This window comes from Nyctibius grandis, chromosome 13, assembly GCF_013368605.1.
Source record: "Nyctibius grandis isolate bNycGra1 chromosome 13, bNycGra1.pri, whole genome shotgun sequence".
Classification (NCBI taxonomy): domain Eukaryota; kingdom Metazoa; phylum Chordata; class Aves; order Nyctibiiformes; family Nyctibiidae; genus Nyctibius; species Nyctibius grandis.
In genome coordinates, this window is record NC_090670.1 from 16,442,828 (window position 1) to 16,464,935 (window position 22,108).

The 22,108-nt window shown below is 37.6% G+C and overlaps 1 protein-coding gene across 10 annotated transcripts; it reads left to right on the forward strand.

Annotated features, from left to right (window-relative positions):
• The first annotated feature begins 562 nt into the window (after window positions 1-562).
• XIAP (X-linked inhibitor of apoptosis) lies at window positions 563-21,745 on the forward strand. 10 transcript variants are annotated; one of them, XM_068411800.1, is made up of 9 exons: window positions 6,678-6,940; window positions 7,469-7,632; window positions 10,862-11,020; window positions 11,883-12,789; window positions 14,361-14,460; window positions 16,313-16,391; window positions 17,039-17,072; window positions 18,422-18,646; window positions 20,042-21,745. In XM_068411800.1, the coding sequence occupies exons 4-9, from the start codon at window positions 11,916-11,918 to the stop codon at window positions 20,233-20,235; spliced, it is 1,506 nt and encodes a 501-aa protein (XP_068267901.1). In that variant the 5' UTR covers window positions 6,678-6,940; window positions 7,469-7,632; window positions 10,862-11,020; window positions 11,883-11,915; the 3' UTR covers window positions 20,236-21,745. The 10 variants fall into 10 exon arrangements, with proteins under 10 accessions (XP_068267898.1, XP_068267908.1, XP_068267899.1 ...); XM_068411797.1 differs by lacking the exons at window positions 6,678-6,940; window positions 7,469-7,632; window positions 10,862-11,020 and adding exons at window positions 563-638; window positions 2,804-2,929; XM_068411805.1 differs by lacking the exon at window positions 10,862-11,020.
• The last annotated feature ends 363 nt before the right edge of the window (window positions 21,746-22,108 follow it).

The window sequence follows — 22,108 nt, forward strand, 5'->3', positions numbered from 1 at the left end:
AACTTGTGACTTTATTAATATCGATCTTGTCAGCTGGCTGGCGACAGCATCAGTGAGACTTCGCAGGGCTCCGCAGGCTGCAGACCAGCCGTGGACAGGCCGTCTGGGAGCTCCCCACTGCACTGCCCTGTGTTAGCAGATTTAGGTCGTAACAAGCCGTAATTGCGCGGATGAGGGGTGAGAGCAAGGAGAGCGCTGGGATTAGCGTGCTCCAGGCCAGAAACCGCGTGGAGAAGATGGTGTGAAATGAAGGGGCCGTTGGAGGTGCTGAGGGAGGAAAGGCAGCCTCCGGCCCGGCTACGTCGGCGCGGAGCCGGGGTGCGGTGGGAGCTGAGGCACTGAGGGGACGAAAAAGCGGGAGGAACTGAGGCGCGGGGCTGAGGCGGCGCCCCCGGGGAGGGCCCGCGGCGGGTGCTGCCGCTCTGCGCTTCCCGGCTGCCGCCACTCCGTGCCGCCCTCCGCCGGGGGGTGGCGGTCTGCCGCGCCGCCTCCAGCCCGCCAGGGGGCGTTGCTCCCCGCTCGCCTCCAAGCCGCGGTGCAGGGCCGGGGAGGCTGCCGGGAGCCGCCATTTTGTCGGCGCGCGCTGGCTGATGAGCGGCTCCCGCAGGCGGTGCCGGCAAGGAGGGGGACGCGGCGCGGTGAGTTGTCAGGCGGGCGCAGCCGTGGCCGTCGGTACCCCGGGGCGGTGGGCGGGATGGGCTCCCCGGCTGCCCGCTCTGGTGGCTCTCGCTGCCCCAAGCAGCTCGGCGGGGCTCCCCGCGCGGGGCAGGGGGCTCGGTCTCGCCGCGCTGCCCAGGGCCCTCCCGCCCCTCACGCAGATGGTGCCGGGGGTGCCGAGGGCTGGCGGGGACGCAGCAGCCCGTGGCGCCGCTGCCCGTGGCCTCTCCCAGGCGGCGGCGGCCGGCAGCCGGGGGAGGCGTTGCCATGGGAACGGGGCGCGCCCCCTCCGCCGTGTGCTGCCGGTGCGGCCGGGCCTGCCCCGCCGGGTCACGCCGGGCCCTGTCCCGCAGCCCCTTCGGGCGGGCGGCGATCCGAGCCCCGGCTGACGGCTTGGAGGTCCAGGGGCGGCTTTCCTCCGAATTTAGTGTGTTGTTCTCTTTACATAAATAAAAGAAAAATTTGCTATGCTGATACACACTTTTGTGGTCGTCTTTGGTTCTTGTGACATATTTGGCTATTGTCTGGTCTCCCCTTGCCCAGTCTTCCGTTTTTTCTTTTTTTTTTTTTTTTTAATAGACCTATCATTTTCTGGAATTCTCTCTCTGCTTCTTATTAATAAAAATGCAGTTTTGATCAGGTTTTCTAGGGTAAGAATTCAGTAGTTAGTAAGAATTCTGCAGGAAGAAGTTCGATATTTTTTTCAGCTGTAATTCAAACTTCAGTTCAAGCAGTTCTCTTTTGCACAATGGCTGTGTATTTATGTTGATATATTTCTTTTTCACAGTTAGTGTGTTTCTGCTTCTGTACTACTGTCTCTCTGATGCTCTTATCTTCCTGATAGAAGCCACATAAATAGGTGCAAGAACTATTTTTTAGTCTTGGTAATTTCTGTCCTTTTTAACTGTTATTAATCTGCATCTGCTAAGAAGTATAAATTTGTCTTGAAACTGCTTTTAGATATTTTTGCAGAACTGCTTTCCTTATCCCTTCATTGCTACAATCTTACATTGCTATTTTAATACTTTATATAGCTAAGTGGGAAGATTTTGTTTCTTAAATGAACCATTAGAAACTACAAGACCAATTTGGAAGGAAAAAAAAAACCAACCGGGGGAAAAAAAAAAATCACTTTTTTGTCAAATACTTTTTTTTAATCTAATACCTTAACAAAGAGCAATAGGATATACGTTAATGTAATCTACTGTTTGTTTATTGTGAAATAAATCACATAACAGAGAAGAGTGAAGTAGTCTCTCTAAGAAAGCAAGTTTTCATGTGATGCATTTGTTGATGAAGCTTTTATTTGTATATTTTTAATTTTCCTGAGTGCTTCATTTTGCTATCTACTTGACTGCTTTGCAGTTTCTTTGAGGCCCTTTAAAGAACACCCAGCTGCTTCTTTCCGTAGAAAACTTGGCACCTACAGCGTTGCTCAAGAAGGGCAAAGGAACAAGTTAATGATTGTTCTGTGCCTCCTCTGTCCTCGCCCTTTGTAACCAGCAGCAAAAGTGAAAGAATTCTGATGAGGGTGGTTAGTTGGTTGTGGGGTTTTTTTGACTGCTCCCACTGATACGAGGCAAACTTGCATTTGTTACCAGAACAGTAAGAAAATGTGTGTTCACGTCTCGGTTTTTGAAGTATGAAGATGGATTTTATTTCGGGCCTCTGTGTACCTGTGATAGTGCTTCTATGTCTGTTGCCATCCTCCCAGGATGGGTGAGATAGCTGCAGGGAGCTGAAGAGTTTCAGAAAATCCAATTTATAATCAGATGCAGAATTTCCTAGGAGGGAGAAGAGAAGGCTGGATCACTGGATCTTACTCTGTGTGCTGTTACAGTCTTTCTGCTTCTTGCTGCCCTCTAGTTTTCAATTCGAGGATTTTGTTTTGCCCTCTGGATCTTCTGGAGTCTACCCAATCTTATGTCCCTTGCTAGTTTCAGTAAAACGTCTGAATTTCAGACTTTCCCTGACCTCAGACTCTTTCAACTTTAGAATATAATTTTATTTTGATTTCTTGGCTGAAGGATATAATTTTAAATTTTTTTTTTTTTTTTAATCATAGTTTTGGAGTTGTGCCTTCATAAACTATGCTGAAGGTTATGTGAAAAGGAAAATTTTTAACCTTTGTTTTTTCTACCAACAGGAATGTAAATATTGGAATTTGTTCTAAAGATTGATGGAAAATAAGAGATGAAACCAGTATCTGCTTGGATTAATCTATTACTAAACTTGGTGGGATTGGATACTAATTTCTTAGGGAAAAACTGTTGTAAGTACCCTTTGCATTTTTTTTTTATTTTGCGAGTTAACAGTGTACAGTCCTTTGCTGCTTTTTATTTTTCATAGCATGTGGTCTGTCTTGCGGAGTTCTAATCCAAAATATTCTGAATATGACGATTGAAAGTCAGGCTCCAGAAATAGCAAGATTTTTGAACATAAAAAGAAGTAGCTATGTGTGAAGGTTGAAAGTATGTTAAGACTGAAGAAGGCACGCCGCAAAGCTTGAATTGGATGTCACCCCTATCATATAAAATGTAAAATGAAGCTGCACGTATCTTGCAGTTCGTTGTCCTTCCCCTTCTATGTTTTGGAGAATTTCTTATTAAAGAGAAAGGCAAGCGGAGTGTTTTCAACAGGTGCAGCTTTCATATTTCACTTTTGGTGCAATGTTATAATTAGAATTAATCCCCAAGTCATACCAGCTTCCTGACAAACTTAAAATATAGAGGATAATTCAAGAGAGATTTCCAAGTTTACAAGATGGTGAGTTGTGTGTGTATATACATATGTATATGTGCGTGTGTATATATGTAAAAATATATACACAAATTCACCTCATTCTTTAATGGCAAAACATTCATGCTAGTGATACCAGAAAGTATCATGATGCTTCTGCATCAGGCTGCAGTTAAATGAATGTTAATAAGGAACTAAGTGGCACTGGTGTGGTCGGGAATGTTAGCTGGGTGGAGGTGAACACCCTCGCCAGTGGGTGATGCAGGAGGTAACAGGCTGTCTGTACTCATCTGGTTTTACAACTTTCTTTAGAATCCAGAAGATTCAGCAGTTTTGCTGTGGCATTAAGCATGTTGCTGTAGCTAAAGTTCCATATCATTATGTCTCCTTGATGAAAGACGCCCTCTTTTTCCAGATTTTTCTCCAATTATAAGTTTAAATTATTTGTAAAAGCTGGAGCACAGCTCATACTCAGGAAAGGAGGTGCGTCCCAGGACACTGCAGGTTTTGCAAGGCATTTTTTACTATTGGCTGTTCTACTTAATATACCCCTATTTACTGGATAACTTTGTTTCTTAACCAAAAGAGCAGTAACTCAACTTTTAGTGTTACATTTTTATAGTGATACACTTTATAATCACAGATTTAAACTTTATTTATTTATTTTTATTTAGCTCATCTGCTTCGTAGCTGACAAAAGTAGCTTGTCATTTCTACTTTTAGGAGGATAGGAACTGCATAGCTTGCATAGCCCCCAAAACGTATTTGTAGGCTTTCAAGGATGGAAGTATGCTTCAAATTGTATTAAATACAACTTCCAAGCTGTTTTCTGTTAGGGGGAAAAGTTCTGGAAGTTTAGTTTCAATTTCTTGAGGAAGAACATTAAGTTAATCAAATTCCTATTAATAATGTAACAGTTAATGAATTAAATGTTTTAAAGTTAAAATATAAAATTTATATAAAACACAGATTTTATATCACTTGAATTGTACATCTAAAATATAAGTGTATAATACAAAAATGAAGAATCTTTTGAAAAATTCATTCCCCCCATATGGTAGTGTTGTAGTACTGAATTTGAAATGTGTTTTCACAGTGAGTTGTGTAAGAAGCCTTGGATAAGAGAGGGAACAGTAGAATAATTAAGCAAATGAAGATATTGGTAGGGGATATGGAAACAGGATGGAAAGACTAATAGGCTGATTTTCCAAAGTGTTGGGGAGAGAAAAAGCCAGAAATGTAAAAATTATTCTTTCCCTATGATTTGCCTGGAAGAATACTTACAGAATCTCAGTAAGCTTAAACGGTACAGTTTAAGCGACCTTGTAATTAAAAATTGATAGCTAAATCATACACAGACTTCTGTATCATTTACAGGAGTACAGTGCCTTTCATGAAAAATATTTCATTTTATTCCTGCTTATGCGATGAATAAAACATTCATCTTACTGGAACTGCCAGGGAAATTTGGGACCGTCAGGATCGCTCCTTCCTTTTTTATAGTTTTGTTTTGTTGGGGGGGTTATTTGAAGTCTTGTGCTCTTGGTATTGGCTCTCCTGTTCTCTACTTCTACCTTCAGCCTCTCCATCTTTTTCTCAGTATGCTTGAGGTTTCGCATTTGGTAGGATTTTTTCTGTGTTGGTTTTGGGTTTTTTTGTTGTTTGGGGAGGCGGGGCGGCTGGGTCACCCCACCCCTTATTTTTAGGTACTGTCATCTGTACGCTATTCATTTCAGTGGAGATAGGTTTTCCTGTGTCCAAATTAAAAATGCTGACATCTCTTTCACACTTTGCTTTGTACTAAACACTTAGCAAGGTGTGGTAGAGCTAAAATGGTTTTCTCCAGACCTTTAGTCCTTCTCTTCCTTGGTCACTTTGGATAACAGTGATTTATACATTCATTAATGGCTCTAATTGATTATGTCTTATGTTTGACTTTTGACATCTCTGTAGGACCATGTGCTTAGGCTACAGCATGCCAGTTTTTTCTGTAGCGGCTGGTATTTACTCCTTCATTCTCATAAAGTTCTTCTGAAGACATTTATCTTGTAAGTTCACAAAAACAATTTATTTTTTTCCCTGCAAATTTGCCCCACTCTGAGACTGAGTACTGAGAGCACTGCCGTGAATCCGTCTTTTTGTTTAATGCTCTATTCCATATCATATGACTTCTTCATGAAGAAAAATACAATATGAACATCATTCTCAAAATGGTATGTTTCTGTTGGCTTGGTTTTATTTATTTCTAAGATGGAGAAAGTGTAACAGTCTTTGTGACTGCAGTCAAGAATTAGGAGGATCTAACAAACTGCTATAGCCTTGAGCAGCTGACTGACTTCCTATGATGATAAACCCTGATGGGAAGATAAGTAGGACCTGTTTGAAAAACAGACAAATGAAGCTAAGCAGATGGATTTATGTAAGCTTTGGCGCTGAATCAAAAGGGGTTGTGGAGATATGGTACCCTCTTTATAAAATAAAGTAAAAAAAAAAAACCTCTTAAGAATTTTTTTTAAAATGGCTGCTGATACTTTGATGTAAGTATGCTAAGATTTGTAAACACTTGAAATAAATCCTGTGTTTCTTGTGGTTTTAATCTTTATAAGTATGCTTTCAGTTTGCAGCATGCAGCTTCCTTCATCTAATTGCAGCTGAGCAGGAACAAAGTGAAATTCAGTGAAGTGACATACGCATAATTTGTGCGTCAGCTGGTGCAGTATGTTCTGTTTGATATTTACTTGGTGCACTGCTCTCACATTTCAAAATTCAGTCGACAATAAATGCTAACATTGCTCTCATAGTCAGCATGTCAGGTAGTAGAAGCTCCATGTTTATGTACCCTTTGGTCAGGAACACGAGGCTGTTCAAGTAGGTTTCTGACTTGGAGGTTACTGCCATGCTTGTCATGTGGAAGAATTAAAAATAACTCCTTAAAATGCCAATCTGCTTCAGGATTAAGGATGGAAATAATCATGTCTAACAAAATATACTTGAAAGAGAAAAGCAGGTTCCGTACTTTTCCTTTGAAGCATTTCAGATCTAGGTAATGCGGTGATGTTGTATTTTTTAATAAAATCATAGCCGTTAATATTTTTAAACCTGATTTGAATATATTTGGCTTGCAAAACCACAATGTACAATTTTGTGTTTTGAATAAGTTAATATTTTTGCTATAAATTCTTGTCTTTATTTTTTTGTTCTGAAACGTATTCAATAGACTATCTAAATTGGTACTTTAGCTTGAAAGTGGGAGGTGTCTTGTGACAAATACCTTCAGATGTTTAAAAGCAGGATTAAACTTGGCTCAGCTTCTGGAAGTCTTTCAGGCTAAAATAGGCTTTGTTTACTCACTGCATATATAAGAAGATATTTAGTACTTCAGTAATAGTTAAAATCTCCTGGGTTTTATAAGTGAAGATGAACTTTAACATTTCTGGACCTTCTACTTTGAATTCATATGTGATTAATTTTAAAGTCTATGCAGAAAGGCTTAATTAACTTCTGTATACATAAAGTATACTCTCTGAACTCGGGTTTGCTGCTGGTATGTATTGTAAAGTCTTGTGTACACATCTTAGTTGGCTGCTTTTTATGAATTTATGTTTCTTTGCCATAAACCATTCAAAAATTTACCTTCAGTTATTTTTCTGCTGCAGTTTGTTTGTCTGAGTGCTGTTATGGTGGAAGCTATTGTTCTAAATTATTACTCCAAGTAACTGGAGTAAGAGAACTGGTAAAATACCTGTGTAGAAATACAATTCCTAAGCTAGTTTTAATTTTACACTTTGAACAGTTGCTTTTAACAGTTGTTTGAAATAGAAATAATTAAACTTGATGTTGCATTTAAAGTAGTACTGATGTTATATTTAAAGCAGTACTTACACAGGCAAAGAGTTTGCCTCAATGCTTAATAAATATGTTAATGTATTTTTCTTTTAGATAAAACTATACTGAAATGTAAGCCAACTATGTTTAGAGCGGCTGTGGTAAGGAAAGGGCTTCATAGTGTGGATGGAGCGTTGTTAAAGCCAGCAGATACCTGTGAGGCATTTTCCTGCTTCTGTCGTTGCAGTATTTAGACGTGGTTTTGAGAGGCTTCTAGAACGATGGTTGAATCTTTCTGCTCCAAAAGATCAAGACTAAATAATGTGGTTGATATAATTTGAAACAGTTACTTCATGTTAAAGAATTGATCTGTGGTGATTGGACCTTCTGTCAGTACTTACTGCTCCTTTGGTATGTGCTTTTCACGCTGTTTTGGTTGTGAGGATCAAGACAGATTGCTTACCTCTTACCTCCAGAGAATCCAAATGTGGCAGATACTTTGATTATCACCATGTTGAGAACATAATTTTTTTTTATTCACCATGTTAACAGAAGGATTATTGAAGTATTCATAGCACTGTAGAAAAAACTGTTTGAAAGAATGAAACCGCTAATCTCAGTGTTCTGAGTGAGGAATACATTGTGTATGGGTTTTTTTAGTTTTATCCTAATGCTTATTTCCAATTATATTTTCCCTCAATTGTTAGAAGTTCCAGTACAGAACATAGAGATATTTTTTTTCTGCTTCAGATATCGCTGTTACATCTGGATGAAAGGCATTATCCTGTGATTTCCATTGCAGATGAATTTTAGGTAGTTTCATGAATTTCAGGTAGTTTATTTTTGTCTCGCGTTCACAGTTAATTAAAAGTAATCAATAAAACTGAAAAGGAACATCTCAGTTAATTGAGTATCATCTCTGTCCTGTTTTCTAATATTTCAGTTTCATCTTTGATCCTCTTCCTTCCCTCTTTGTGTCTTTGCTCAAGTGTTTTTCCTTCTCAGTTCCTTAGTGTCATTAAAACACACATGCATCTTTCCAGGAAACACCAAGAGGATCAACAGAGTAAGTGGAGTAAAACCAATTTACTGATTTAAGTACTAGTTTAAAACTCATGCTGTCATTTCCGTTAGGGAAGTCTGTCATATATCAGACGTACCACCTACATGATATTTTGAGTTCTGCAGCCCGTATTTTTAAAGGTGAGAAGTTATTTTGGGAGAAGAGGAGAAAATGCACAATTAAGCGTTGTAAGTGTATAGGCCCTCTGAAAATGAAGCCTGCTTTGAAAGAAGTGGAGTCTTTGGAATGAAATTATCTAAAAAGTAGATGTTTGCCAGTTGCATGAAATAAAAATTTTCAGCTTATTTACTAAAAAATAATGTTACGAGGTTTCTTAAATTTTCTGATGTTGGAGGGGGAGAGTTTTAGTGAAAGAGTCCAGAAAAGTACTGCAAGACGCAGGCTTGTTCATGCAGTGTAAGTATGATTTGAAGATCATCCCTGTCAGAGGGCACTGGAAAATCTGGGCCTTACTTAAGATACAGTATTTGTTCAAATTACTTTGGTAAAATATCTTCCTTATGAAAAATAATGACTTACTGTAAGTAGCGCGTTCATTTTACAATGAAGTTTTTTTTTATATATGCGCACCTGATACATATTAATGTATTTTTTTATTCTTTATGCATATGATATTGCTATATCAGACTTTTCTTTTTAAGAATGGCAGATTTTAAGGTGAGTTCTGATAATGGAGCAGTTAAGTGGTGCTTAAAACAACATGTAGGTAGTATACAAGAAGCGGGGGCAGAATTAATTCTGTCTCTTAACTGTTTTTTAACTTCATATATCATAGTCATCATGGTAGTATGTGGTCACTCCATATGGCGTAAGGAACAAAAAGGCATAAACCAAGGGTGATCTTTGTGTCTCCAGTAAATTCTTGACATCTGTCAGGCTTGAACCTTGGTCGATCTTTACCCCTGATTTCACCAAGGACAGGGAGGGCAAATGACAGAGAATGGCCGAGTAGATCGTCTCTGATTTGCCGCAATTGTTTTGTATGCAACAGTCAAAAGGGGATATAGAGGCTTTATTCTGATTTTAAAGTAAATATAAACCAAAAGAAGTTAATATGTAAACATTTAAATAGGATGAGTTATTTTTTCACTGTTTCTGAACTCATTTCTGTATAATAGAAATGAAGATATACTGCTATTCATACACTGAAAGCATATGCATTTGTTTTTTCAACGTACATCTTGAAAAGGAGTCTCTGAAGGTTGTGAGGTAGGCTTTCTTTGCCTTCTTGTAGAACGTCTTTTAGGCATGCAGATAAGAAAATTAGTTTGCAGCTAACAGTATTTGAGTAATACAGATTAGAGGGTGGTGGAGCACTGGAACAGGCTCCCCAGGAAAGCAGTCATGGCGCCCAGCCTGACAGCATTCAAGAAGCATTTGGACAATCCCCTCAGACGCGTGGTGTGAATTCTGGGGTTGTCCTATGCTGGGGCAGGAGTTGGACTCGATGATCCTTGTGGGTCCCTTCCAACTCAGGACACTCTATGATTCTGTGATTTTATGAATGTGGTGTAGTAGTGATGATGGTAGACCCGTAAGGTCACTTGAGATCTTTACAGAAACAGTCCTAGAGAATTTAAAATAAGATTTTTTTAAAGGAAATAAAAATGAACTTTTAAACTTTTGTTATAAAAATTGTTTTCAATATACATATATTTCATAATACTAAATGTAATTACTGATGATTTTTTTTCCCTTCAAAGTCAAAACAAGCATAGAGGTCGGATTTGTAGGTCAGTCAATGTAATTTATTCAGAAGCTATTTTTAAATTTGCTAAGCTAAACCAGAAAACCACAGGGTAATTTCTAGTGTCATTACATTAGTCACGAACTGACTTACAGAAGGAATTAAAGCTGGTACTCAGAAGTAGTCTTGTGTCCGTGATTACATGAAGCAAGCATGCTGGGTCTCTAACGTCATGTTTTCTCAACCTGCTTATAGGTTAATTATCTTTCTCATCTTGGCAGAGGATGCAGCGATCCTGCAATGCGTACTCATTTTAATTTTTCCCTCCCCCTTCTGAACTTTAAGAAAGGTTTTATCCTTCCTGTAGAAGCTAAATCTGGTATTATATAAGCAGTTATGAGAATTGTAACATCTGCATTGACCTCACAGAAAGTATAATCAATATTAATGCAGGTGTTGAGGAAGGAGCGTGTTGAGGAAGCTAAATTTTTGCCTGATGGCCTACCTTATAAAGGTGAGGACTGGAAATAGATACATTTCAGGAGTCATATAGAAAACGGAGCAGGATACTTGTTCAAATAAATACATATTCTATTCTTCCTTATATGCATTTCTTTCTGCTAATTGCTGAACTATTATTGCTTTGTGCTAAGAAGTCCATTTGGGCAGTCTCATAATAATTTAATTTACCACTTAATAAAGGAGTAGTTTGAGATGTCTATCAGCAGTAGCCTGTGTTTTACCCAAGGCTTTCTAAGTCAATAATATCACTGCCCTTGTCAGGACAGGAGATGAATTTTTATTGTGTTCTGACTTCATCCATCTTGGGATGAAGGCGATGACTGTGTCAGTTTGTGGTTCCTGCACAGGACCTGCGGGAACCAAGCTGCTTTCCACCATCCTCGTGGGAGAAGGGGCTTGTCTGAGTGCTCTTAGCAGCATTCTGGTGCAGAAGGGCGCGGGGCAGGACTGGCAGTCAGTGCTCCCCCTGGAAGAGTGGACGCAGGAACAGGAATGTGGGACAGGTGGTAAGGAGAATGACATTCCTTCAGGGAGGGCCGGGAGGAAAAGCTGAGGTGATGGCAGAGGGAACTGCTTGTACTTTTGATAGAGGGTGTAGGCAGGGTGCGGGGAAGTGGAAGTGGTGTGCTGGGCATGGGCACTAGTGCTGGGTAGTCCAAGACACTGATCTTAAAAGCAGAGCACAACACTGTGGTAAATGCCCCAGTGAAACCTGATAGTTTGTTTCACGAGATACTTTGCTAAAAGGAAAACTGAGATGTGTGTCTTTATGATATAACAGAATCCCAAAGCTTGTTTCTTTTTGATGATTGTTTTACCAGTTGATGCCCATCCGTAATGGGCATGGTGGTCATGGCCTTCGTACAAAGAAAAAGAAAGATAGTTGTGTTTCAGAACTGGGCTGCAAAATCTTGCAAATGTGTTCTGGCTTAGATCAGTGTTTTAAATTCAGTAACTTTGTATTTCAGGTTTGGAAGCCTTTGGGCAGGGTTTTGCCCAGAGCTTTTGTTAAATACTTTGTTGATTTCATTCTTGCAATGTTTATTTGTTAAGAAATAGAACATGCTTTTAAAGCTATAAATGTATAAACCTGTGTGTTTTCCAGGTAAATTTTTATTGGTCTCTGAAACTCCATGAGTTTCCTGCCTTTCTTTACAGATTTTTTTTTTTCTTTTTTAAATTTTGTTTTTAATGTTCTGATGTTTGCCTCTGCATGGCAGGGGGGGCAGGCAAGGGTGAGATGGGAGGGAAGAGGCATTATTTTAATACATAAAGGATGACTAGTTTAACTTAGCCAGTTTCCAGGCTTGCATATGTGTGTTATGAATTCTTCTGTTTGTGAAATGAAAACATGTATTCTTTGTTTAGTAAATCTGAAAGGAGAGCCCTGCTTATGAAGAGATGACGTGTAATGGCCTGGATAACTTGGAAGCTTGTGCCACTCCAGACACTGACCGTGACCAGGAATGGGCCCAGGAACACTACCGGCTCGGAACTTTTGTTGAATTTCCACGTGGCTGTCCGGTTTCGGCGTCAGCGCTAGCACGAGCTGGCTTTGTTTATACTGGAGAAGGAGACAAAGTGAAGTGCTTCAGTTGCCATACAGCTATTGAAGGATGGGCACCTGGGGATTCTGCAGTTGAAAGACACAAAATGCTTTCCCCAAATTGCAAATTTATTACTGAATCTACTTTTCTGGAAAACAACGTACATCCTCTTGCCCAGAACTACCAGCATAGAACTGAAAATGGTTCCAGCAATTCAGCCCTCCCGTGTACTCTGGATGACCCATCTGATGTGGAGGCAGATTACCTTTTGAGAACTAGGCAGGTTGTGGATATGTCAGATAATTTGTGTCCTAAAAACCCCGCTATGTGCAGCGAAGAGACAAGATTAAAGTCTTTTCACAACTGGCCCCTCAATGGCCAGTTGACACCAAAGGAATTAGCTAATGCTGGATTCTATTATACAGGTGTTGGTGATAAAGTGGCATGTTTTTGTTGTGGTGGAAAATTGAAAAAGTGGGAAGCCAGTGACAGAGCTTGGTCAGAACACAAGAGGCATTTTCCCACGTGCTTCTTTGTTCTGGGCCGGGATGTTGGAAATGTTCCAAGTGAATCTATTCCTGCTGAGCTTGGAAGAAGTGGTCTGAACAATTCACAGCATCCAAGGAATCCATTGATGGCAAAATATGGAAGACGTTTACAAACATTTTTAACTTGGATATATCCTGTTGACAAGGAGCAACTTGCTGAAGCTGGGTTCTATAGCATAGGTAAGCCAGACCTTCAAATGGCTAATATCTTTTACAAAGAATTTTTGTGTGTCTTGTTATGAAAAAATCAGCATTTTGTTATTCTAATATGGAATGATTTGCCAGAATTTCTGTACTCTGTAAACTACTTTTCATAGTTCTTGTGTAAAATGATACACATTATATCAAGTATTTTTAATAGCAAAATATAAACTTGGTCATAAATTCATTTTTAGCAGTAAAACATCATCCTTGCCTGCTAAAACCCTCATAATACATCTTCCACAATGATAATTATTGAAGTTAATATTTTTTTAAAAAATTAAGTGCTGTCCTCCAGATACCTGCCTCAGGTCTAAGGAGTGGGCTTGTGGCCCATACAGAAGCCTATGAACAAGACAGTCCAGGTTGTGTGCCGTTTTATTTAGTTAACACGTTTGCTTTATCATAGCATTCAGACACCTGAAACTAGCAAATGCCGTTACTACCTAACGTAAAAGCTTTATGAAGACAATGACTTCAGTGGAGCTTTTACCATCAGACGTGTAGTGTATGATTTGGATAAGACTCCAATGTCTTTGTGCGTTGGTTTCCCAATGAGATTGAATTGCACAGTGCCGTTGAAGCTCTTTGGAATTCTTCACTGAGAGATGCTGTATGAGTGTGAGGTGTTGCTCTTGTTAGGTGACAAAGAAAAGGGGATTATCCAGGATAATTTCTTGCTCTCATATTAATTGTCTTCTCTCTTGGTAGCTCTTGGAAGAACTTTTTAATCTGATTCCATTTGTTTTACTTGTGGCCATAAATAAAACCTTTGATATATTCTTGTATGGGTGATATGTGGGCAATATTTGTACCCAGTAGAACTGTGTTTATTCATTTTTTCTTGGATTCCTAAAAGTACCTAGCTTCTCACAGCCAAGTGAGATCTATATTGTGCAGGCGTACTCAGTGGGCACCGGCTTATCAGACCCGATGGCTGTTCACGTGACTTCTGTGAAAACTCTGTTTCCTGTGGCCTGAGAATGATTTAGCTCTGTAGGAAAAATCTACCCATACCTCCTCTCATTCCAATAAACACAATATCTAAGCAGTTTCTGGCACAGGCTTTGATTACAGTAGGAACAGTGCTAGAACAGAGAGAATGCAGTTTCTCCTAACATCTCCTCAGTCAGTTATGCTGCTGCTGTATAGAGACCATTAATCTTAATGGTGAAATGAAGGACCAAAAAGGCATGTAAACGTCCTTAATGCTTTGTGGTAGACTACTTCACAGCTTGTTTACCAGTGGATTAAGCTATTTGATAATAGATTATTTTTAGCTTTCGCTTTTTATCTGTATAATTACTCGCTAAAACAAAATTCAGGAATGCTTCATCTGACTCTTATTTTGTATTTTTTAAGCTCAAGTCTCTCCTCGACATTTGTTTCAAATCATATGTATTATGTGCTCCTTGAAAATGGAGTTCTTTTCAGTTACAATTGCTAATCAATAAAATAAATATTTTTTCTTAAGAATGTAACATTTTCATTGAAAACTTATTGTTATGCCTACTGGAAGTATGTAACTTTATTCTTGTGTGTTTCTTCAGGTAATGGTGATCATGTTGTGTGTTTCCATTGTGGTGGAGGATTGCAAGAATGGAAGAAAAATGAAGACCCATGGGATCAACATGCCAAATGGTTTCCTGGGTAAGGTATTTTTTACTGTTTTCTTGTTTCATGTCTTGAGTCTTATTTACAGTATATTATGTTTTAATGAGAGATTTTCCTAAGAAAGGACTCAGAAGGTTGACTATGGCTTAACATTATTTAGACTTATGAAAATAAATTAATTTTTTTTTTAGTTGCCCTCCTTCACTTCTTTCTCCTTCATTTTTGTCATGTAGGCACCAAAGGACTGTCAGTTATCTTCCATGGTGTATGTTTTCCCTTTTCAATAAGTAGAAACGATTTTAAGGAAATTTTTGCATGGAGTCCTTATTTTTGTTGTTCCATCTGGTCTGCCTTCTGTAGTCCTGCTATTATATGTATAATCATCAACATACGCTTTAATGTTATATTGGAGGCCTCAAAAGAGGACATTAACCTGATGTCTTCTTTGAGAGGTAGGAGGAGTTCTTCTAATGTGAGTGGGAAAGAGAACTAAACTCCAAGAGGTTGGGGGCACAACTAACTCATGTGAGCGGTCTGAAAGGTTGCCCTGAAGTTGCACCTTCTGAATAACTTTACTTTTAAGTCAGTGTTGTTTTTATGTCAGCTTGTTTGTAGGAATTATTAAAGGGAAGAGAAGATTTCTGTGTGTGGACTTCACTGATGTCTCAGCTAGCAGAATCATGAAGTTTTGTGAATATGTATCTGATTTTTTTTTTCCTCGTTATCCAAGCGCTGTATTCTAATCGTTATTTTAATAGTTTCATAGATGCCAAAGTTTGTAACTTATGTCAGGATACAAAATGACTGGTGTCATGGTGCAACAAACCTGAAGAAGTCAGTAGTGGTATTGAATTCAAAACATACTTCTGCATAATTTTAAAGGATTGAGGATTCCAGACCCAGAAGTAGTTTTTAGGAAGATTGCCAATTTTGTCTAAAATCTGTCTTGAGGAAAGGAGGAATAGTATATGATTCATTGTTCCTTACAGGTGGATAAAAGCTGTCCAAGTACAAAGACTTTGTTACTTGTATAACATTGATAAAATCAGTATCTTTTATGTGTTAGCTGCCAAATTTGTCTTCTGTGGTGAAAGGCTCTCTGGAAGCTGGAAGTTAGTATTTATGCATTAGCTGATCCTTTTTTCAATAGTGGTACAGGCAGCTTTTAATTATTAGTCTCTGCCACTTGAAAGATTCCATTCCAAGTTTTTGGCTTGGTGCAGTGAATGGTTAAGACACATTTTCTTGCTACATTTCACTCCTCCTTATATGGGTTTGATTTTGTTTTAGGTTGCTTAAAGTATGTCAGATTTGATTACTTCCTCTCAGATCATTAACTGTCTTAATATGGAGTTTTTGTTTGCACATCAACTTCGGTGGCAGTGAATCAGTCTCACAGCATGCTATGCCCATGAACTGCTGAAGCTAGAGTACTATTGTCAAGGAGTTATGGCATTCCCTAATCTGGCAGGGAAGAGCTCTGCCCAGTGGCTAGGACTGGTTGGAAAATAGTGTAAGCAAGCACGTAAGGCACCTGTCTGACCAGGGACTGCTTTTCTTTGATTGCAAAAGACTAAAATAACCAACTTTTTAACATAATGTTTGTCTTTCATAAAAGTAAAGACTCCAATAAACCTGTGGCACCAGCTGTCATGGCCAATAAGTCTGAGGTGTGTTTCACCAAAAAAGTGAAAAAGATAAGTACGGCTGAAGTGATGTTTTTAGAAATGTTTAAATGACATTACTGATGTTGACTAAACATATAGAGGTTTCAAAAGCAAGCATTCTGTATGATGTAGGAAATGTATGGAAGCTTTCCAAAGTTACGTAGTCAATTTTTGTTTGCTGCTTATTCAGTTTTATTATAACTAAGTATTTTCATTTATAGGTGCAGATTTGTGAGAAATGAAAAGGGGCTAGAATTTATAAATAATGTTCACTTAAGAGATGGATGTAGGGATTCAACAGTAAGTGTCTTGCTTATTAATCAAATATTTTGTTAAAATAGAAAACAATCTTAACATAATTTTCATATGAAGTTACTCGTCTAATTATCTGCATATCATTTAGTCCTCCTGCTGCTTCTTTCATTGGCAGAAAGTGAAAGACATCAAAGTATGTTTTGGTTCTGTCGTTCAGGGTGTATAGATCTCACAGTTCCCCTTAGCTGGGTTATGGATCACAGATAAGGTACCTTGTATACGTTCTATATTTGGTACTGAACAAGAGCTGGGGTTTTTATAGCCTGGGAACCTAAGGTTTATGATGAATAATTTCCTTATTCAAGTGTAGTAGATAATTTTTCTTGGTGGTAGAGCATTGTTAAACTTGTATGCAGTCACTAAAATATAAAACCGATGGTATTTTAGAATTCTTTGATAGACTAAGAATCGTGATTATAGCAAAGATGGGTTAAAATGAAAATTAAAAACAATATGAAGGACATAACAAAACACTGATCCCTTTGCAGTTGTTCAGAGCAGATTTAATAGTTTTAGTCAATAAAATAACTGAGATAAAATAGCTGTTTTCTGTCTTGTAACTGTAGTAACTGTATAGTTTCCTTCTACGTTCTCCAGAATTGTAATTTTGTCTGTTTATATTTCACTTTTAGACAGAAGCTGCTGAAGGGACAATACTTCCTAAAGGTATCTGTTTAAAAAAACAAAACAAACAATCCCCCTATTTCGGAATATCCCTATTTGCACGTATAGTAAAAGCAATGGTTAATTCTAAAAGTAACCTTATTACATTTTTAAATAAAGCATGACAGGCAAATTGTTGGATGATACTTTTCCATTACTTCTAAACAACAGTGGAATGAATTTTATTTCTCTTAGGGGAAATCTAATCATGGTTGGATAAATATTGTAAAGTAAATATTGTAAATCATGAAAGAAGTACGTATAGGATGCAGTCTTATTTTTATAGCTAGTAAGTATGCATCAAGTCTGGAATTAGTAGTGCTGTGGGATGAATGTTAAAAGAATACTGAAATGAAACAATCGTTGCTTTTCATGAGGCAGGAAGAGTTGGTCTGTTAAATGGCAAGGACTAGGAAGCTGAGAAAGCTTAAGTAGCTTGTTATGTGTTCCAGTATTACACATTCCTGCAATGTTTCCACAAATACCAAGCAATAAAAAGACAAGACAGTTAAAGGGGTGGTAGGAAGACAGCCAAGTAGCTTCATCACAGGGAATGATAGCTGCTGCTAGTAAGAGTGGTTACACACTCTAAAACAGGTGTTTTAGAAATCTCTCACACATTGCTCATTTATGAGAGTGAAAATTAGCTTAAAAAATTTTTCTCTTTGAACAATCTTGTTAAGTAAATAAAAAACTAGTCACTTAGATGTAATAGAAGAATTGGAAATAAGACACACTGCTACAAATCTATTCAAAAAAATACACTGAAAAGAGGAAGGGGGAGGTCCAACAGACTGAAAAATGGTTTCCCAAAGTAGCGTTGTGTGTTATCCTGGACAGGTTTACTTGCTTGTTGATTGTGATTGTGCTGTGTCTTTGTTTCGTAAATTCAAATTATTTCTTGATTTCTCTCAACATATGCATGATTTTCTTTTCTTCCCTGAACTGAATTAAAATTAATGTGATGTTACCAAATACTTACATATCTATTGTGCCTTGGAATTTTGGATGAATTTCAGTTAACATTCAGCTATGGAATTTGTGATGTTAATTATATAAGACATTTTATTTAAGAAGTTGAAGTAGTTGATTTGAATAGCAAATCTAGGAGGATTTCTATATTATAAATAGATGATGGGAGACTGGGATAGCTAGGATGGAAGACATTAAATCTGCAGGTTTGGGTGTTTTGACAATGCAGTTTTTACAACAAGCAAAATTCTCAAATCAGAAATAGAGTTCCTTTGGCTAGATATTTGCAAAGGTGTCTTAGTACTATACTGAATGCTGTCTGATAATCAGGTTCATGCTTGTTAAATTGTTGATTGTTTGGTTTTAACTTCTTGTTTTAGATAATCTCTTACGGAATCCTTTGGTACAAAGTGCCATAGACATGGGTTTCAATTTGTCTGAGATTAGGAACACCATGGAAAAGAGATTGCAGATGTCTGGAGAAAGTCACACATCTGTTGAGGATCTCGTAGCAGACTTAAGTGCTCAAAAAGAAAACACAAGGGAAGAAGAACCAAATGACATCCCTATTGAGCAAGATGAGCTTATTCAATTACAAAATCTCTGTGTGTACTTTCATATCAGCTCTTTAGTCTGTGAAATATATCTTGTTGTTATCTGTTTATTCTACCCTCTGATCCAAGTATTGTAATTTAAAATTCAAGAGATTCATTTTTGGACATTAAAAAAAAGCTGAGCAAAGAGGGTGTTAAAAATATTTAAGTGTAGCAGCATTTATAAATATAATCTGTAAAATAAGTAGTATTAATACCTCAAAAGTGTATAATATTGAAATACTAGTGCTTCTGGTAAAGGTTATATATGCTAACTAAAAAGCCAAAATTATTGTGACAATGACATTTAAAAAAAAAAGGCATGAATAACTATATAGATGTGGGGACTCTGGTGGCAAAATGAAACAGACACAGCAACATACTGTCAAATATTCAGTATATTCAAAATGAAAAATCTTAGTAGGGGATTATTTCTTTTTCAGTATAAAATTTTGCATGGGATAGAAGCATTTTCCTTCTTGGCCAATAAGGAAAAGTGTACTGCTAGATGGTGTTTCTTTTCAATTATCTGTGTTCCAGCTATGCTGGGACATGCAAGTTATGCTCAGAAAGCCATTGTGGTACACTCTGCAGATAGACCAAACCCAAGATTTCTAACTTAGGAGGCTTGTGGTTTAAGACAAGCATATGGGTGAATTCATAGGGAGGGAAAAGACCATCTGGTTGGCATGATAGGCAGAGATCTCACCAGCCCACTCTTTAATAAGATTTTTAATGGACTTTATGGGGGAGAAAGAACTTGCGATGAAGATGGACATTATTGTTGCGGTTGGCTGTACAGAGCTTTCCCCAAGTGGCAAGGGAAGGCTTTTGAAGTTTGCATTTTCAAATGGGGCATACTGGAATAATAAAGAGCTCATGTACAATGCAAAGTTGAGTTGTTCTATGTTAGAAATTTTTAAGCTTTTGAAGTATAGGCATTTTGAAAACAGGGACAGGGAAGGAAATCACATCCTTGTTCTTGTCATTGGGGAAACTCTCTGGAAAAAAAAAATCCAAATTACTTAACCAGTATCAATGAGCCTTTCTTTCACCTTCTGTACAAGTTTTGGGAAAGTTGTCAATGGGAAGTCTGTGAAAAGAATGATTCTTGATTGAAATATGCATATCCTAAATTCTGTAGATATTTCAAGCTCTTGCAAATGTATCTAGCTGAATTCCCTGCTTGCATTGGCCTGGGAGATGTAATGAGACGTGGGGCGGTGGGGGAAGAGGGTGCCATGCTGCAGCTTGGTTTCCTATATCTTGTCATTTTTTTTCTTTTTAAAGTTGTGACCTTTAAATCATACAAAGAAAACCTTGTCCTTGTGTGTAAAGAAAAAAAAAAGAGATTTGATGGTACTAAGTATGTTAAAAAACTTCTTTTTATGTGTTTATTTCCCTTAGATCTCAGTACTGAAGAGAAGTTAAGACGCTTGCAGGAAGAAAAGCTTTGTAAAATCTGTATGGCTAAAGGCATATCAGTCGTCCTCATTCCCTGTGGCCACTTAGTTGCCTGTAAGGAATGTGCTGAAGCACTTAATGAATGCCCTCTGTGTCGTACAAATATTATGAAAAGACAGGAAATTTTTATGTACTAGTGAAATATGTGTAATGTAATGTAAAAAAAGCAGTTAATTCCAGGATGTGGCAGTATTTAGATTTTTCTGCTGTCATACTTTACATACATTTTAACATTTTAAAAATTATTTTCCTTAAATGAAGTTTTTTATGTAAAAACCAATACTGCAATTCAAATATATATATTCTGTAGCTTCAATTCATAGACCTGATTTGGGAAAGCCTAAGTAATGAAAAGGTTTATTTATGTGATCATTCCTTTGCTTCACTTTGGTAGGACTCTGTACGACTGAAGTTTATGCAAATGCAGTTGTACAATGAGTCTGGCCCTACATAAAATATGTAAATAAGTGAATTTTTAAAATTGTAATATACATGTATATTATATCTGAGATTTTAGCATCTCAAAAATGTTAAGCAAGATTGAAAATGTTGTCATATTTCTGTAACTTTGGTTGTAACATAATTCAGAGAATATGTGTAAACGTGCTGCTGCAATATTTCACCTTATTTGCTACTGCTACTTTATTTTTTTTATTTATTTTTTTCTGATTTAGATGTATAAACTGGCTTCAGTAAACTGGTTTTAGCCATCAATTTTTCACAAAAATCCTTCTGTATATAAAATGTACATTAATTTCATTCCTTAAAAGAGAACTCAACAGAAATGAAGGAGATTTTACGTACCTTGTGCCCTTCATGAAAGGAGCGGTCTCATTTTAAACTTGCTTCCCTACACAAAAAGGTGTTCATTGGGGTTGTTTTCCCTTGTGTTTTTTTAACATTTAGCATTATTCTAACCCATTTATCTGCTAATACTTTGCAGTGCTTCTGTTTATTTTTTCGTTAGAGATTAAACTCTACCTCTATGAAACTGCTTTTTTTAAAAAAAAATCACCAGTAATGTTAGAACTCTTTCATTTTTGTTCTTGTCAGTTTGCAGTATTTAAATTAAAAAGAACTATTCTAGTGAGAGTCACCTTAAAATGCTTAATAAACTATTTCTTACTGGACTGATCCTCAATTCTCCAATTAAGAGTATCATAGCTTTGTATTTAAGTGCAGCTGGTTTACAACCACTCTACTTAATTATGTGACTTCCCTATTTTGTGGAGCTACTAATATGTTCTGTGTATATATTTTTATCTTTGAGTCCTACACACTACAACATTTAGAATATACAGGATATAGTTTTTCACGTGATAAAAGTTTTAAATCCCATACACAGAAATTTAATGTCTACTTTTTCTATTTTTTTAAATATGTGCTGTGATTATATGCTGGTGTAATGTTATGACTATTTAAAATAAAGCGTAAGCCAGTTGTTCCTTGATCAGTATATTTGATTCTCACATGCAAAAAAAAAAACCCACCATAATGGAAGGTTGCTTTCTGTTGCTTTCTTGTTTTGTAACTGAACTGTTACTAACTTAACGTGAATGTTATTAAGGATAAACAATATATTTTAATTGGAGAGGAAATAAAATCTATTATTTGTATAAATTAAAGTTTGTAATTATAAAATTAAAATATGTTAATTTTGCCTTTTTTTTTGTAATAAATTATAATTTCGTTCTTAGGAATACATGACGACTAGAAATTCATGAAGAATTCAGCACAGAAAGATTTTGTTTTGCCTTTCTGTGCCTTCGTGAAGAGTTCAGTGTTTCAGATAATTCAGGCATACGGGGATTTTTCAGGGCAGATACAGACTGGCCGTTCTGACAGGCTTGTTTCGAGCTCCCGTTTCACTTACAGGGAGGATTTTCTGAACTTTTCAAGGGAAATGAAAGTGGGGGGTATGTTTGCCTGTGAGCTGGTGTATCTTGCCTGAAATAGCTTGTTTGGTCAGTGTTGCGACCCATATTATGCTGACTTGCTTAAGCACAGGGT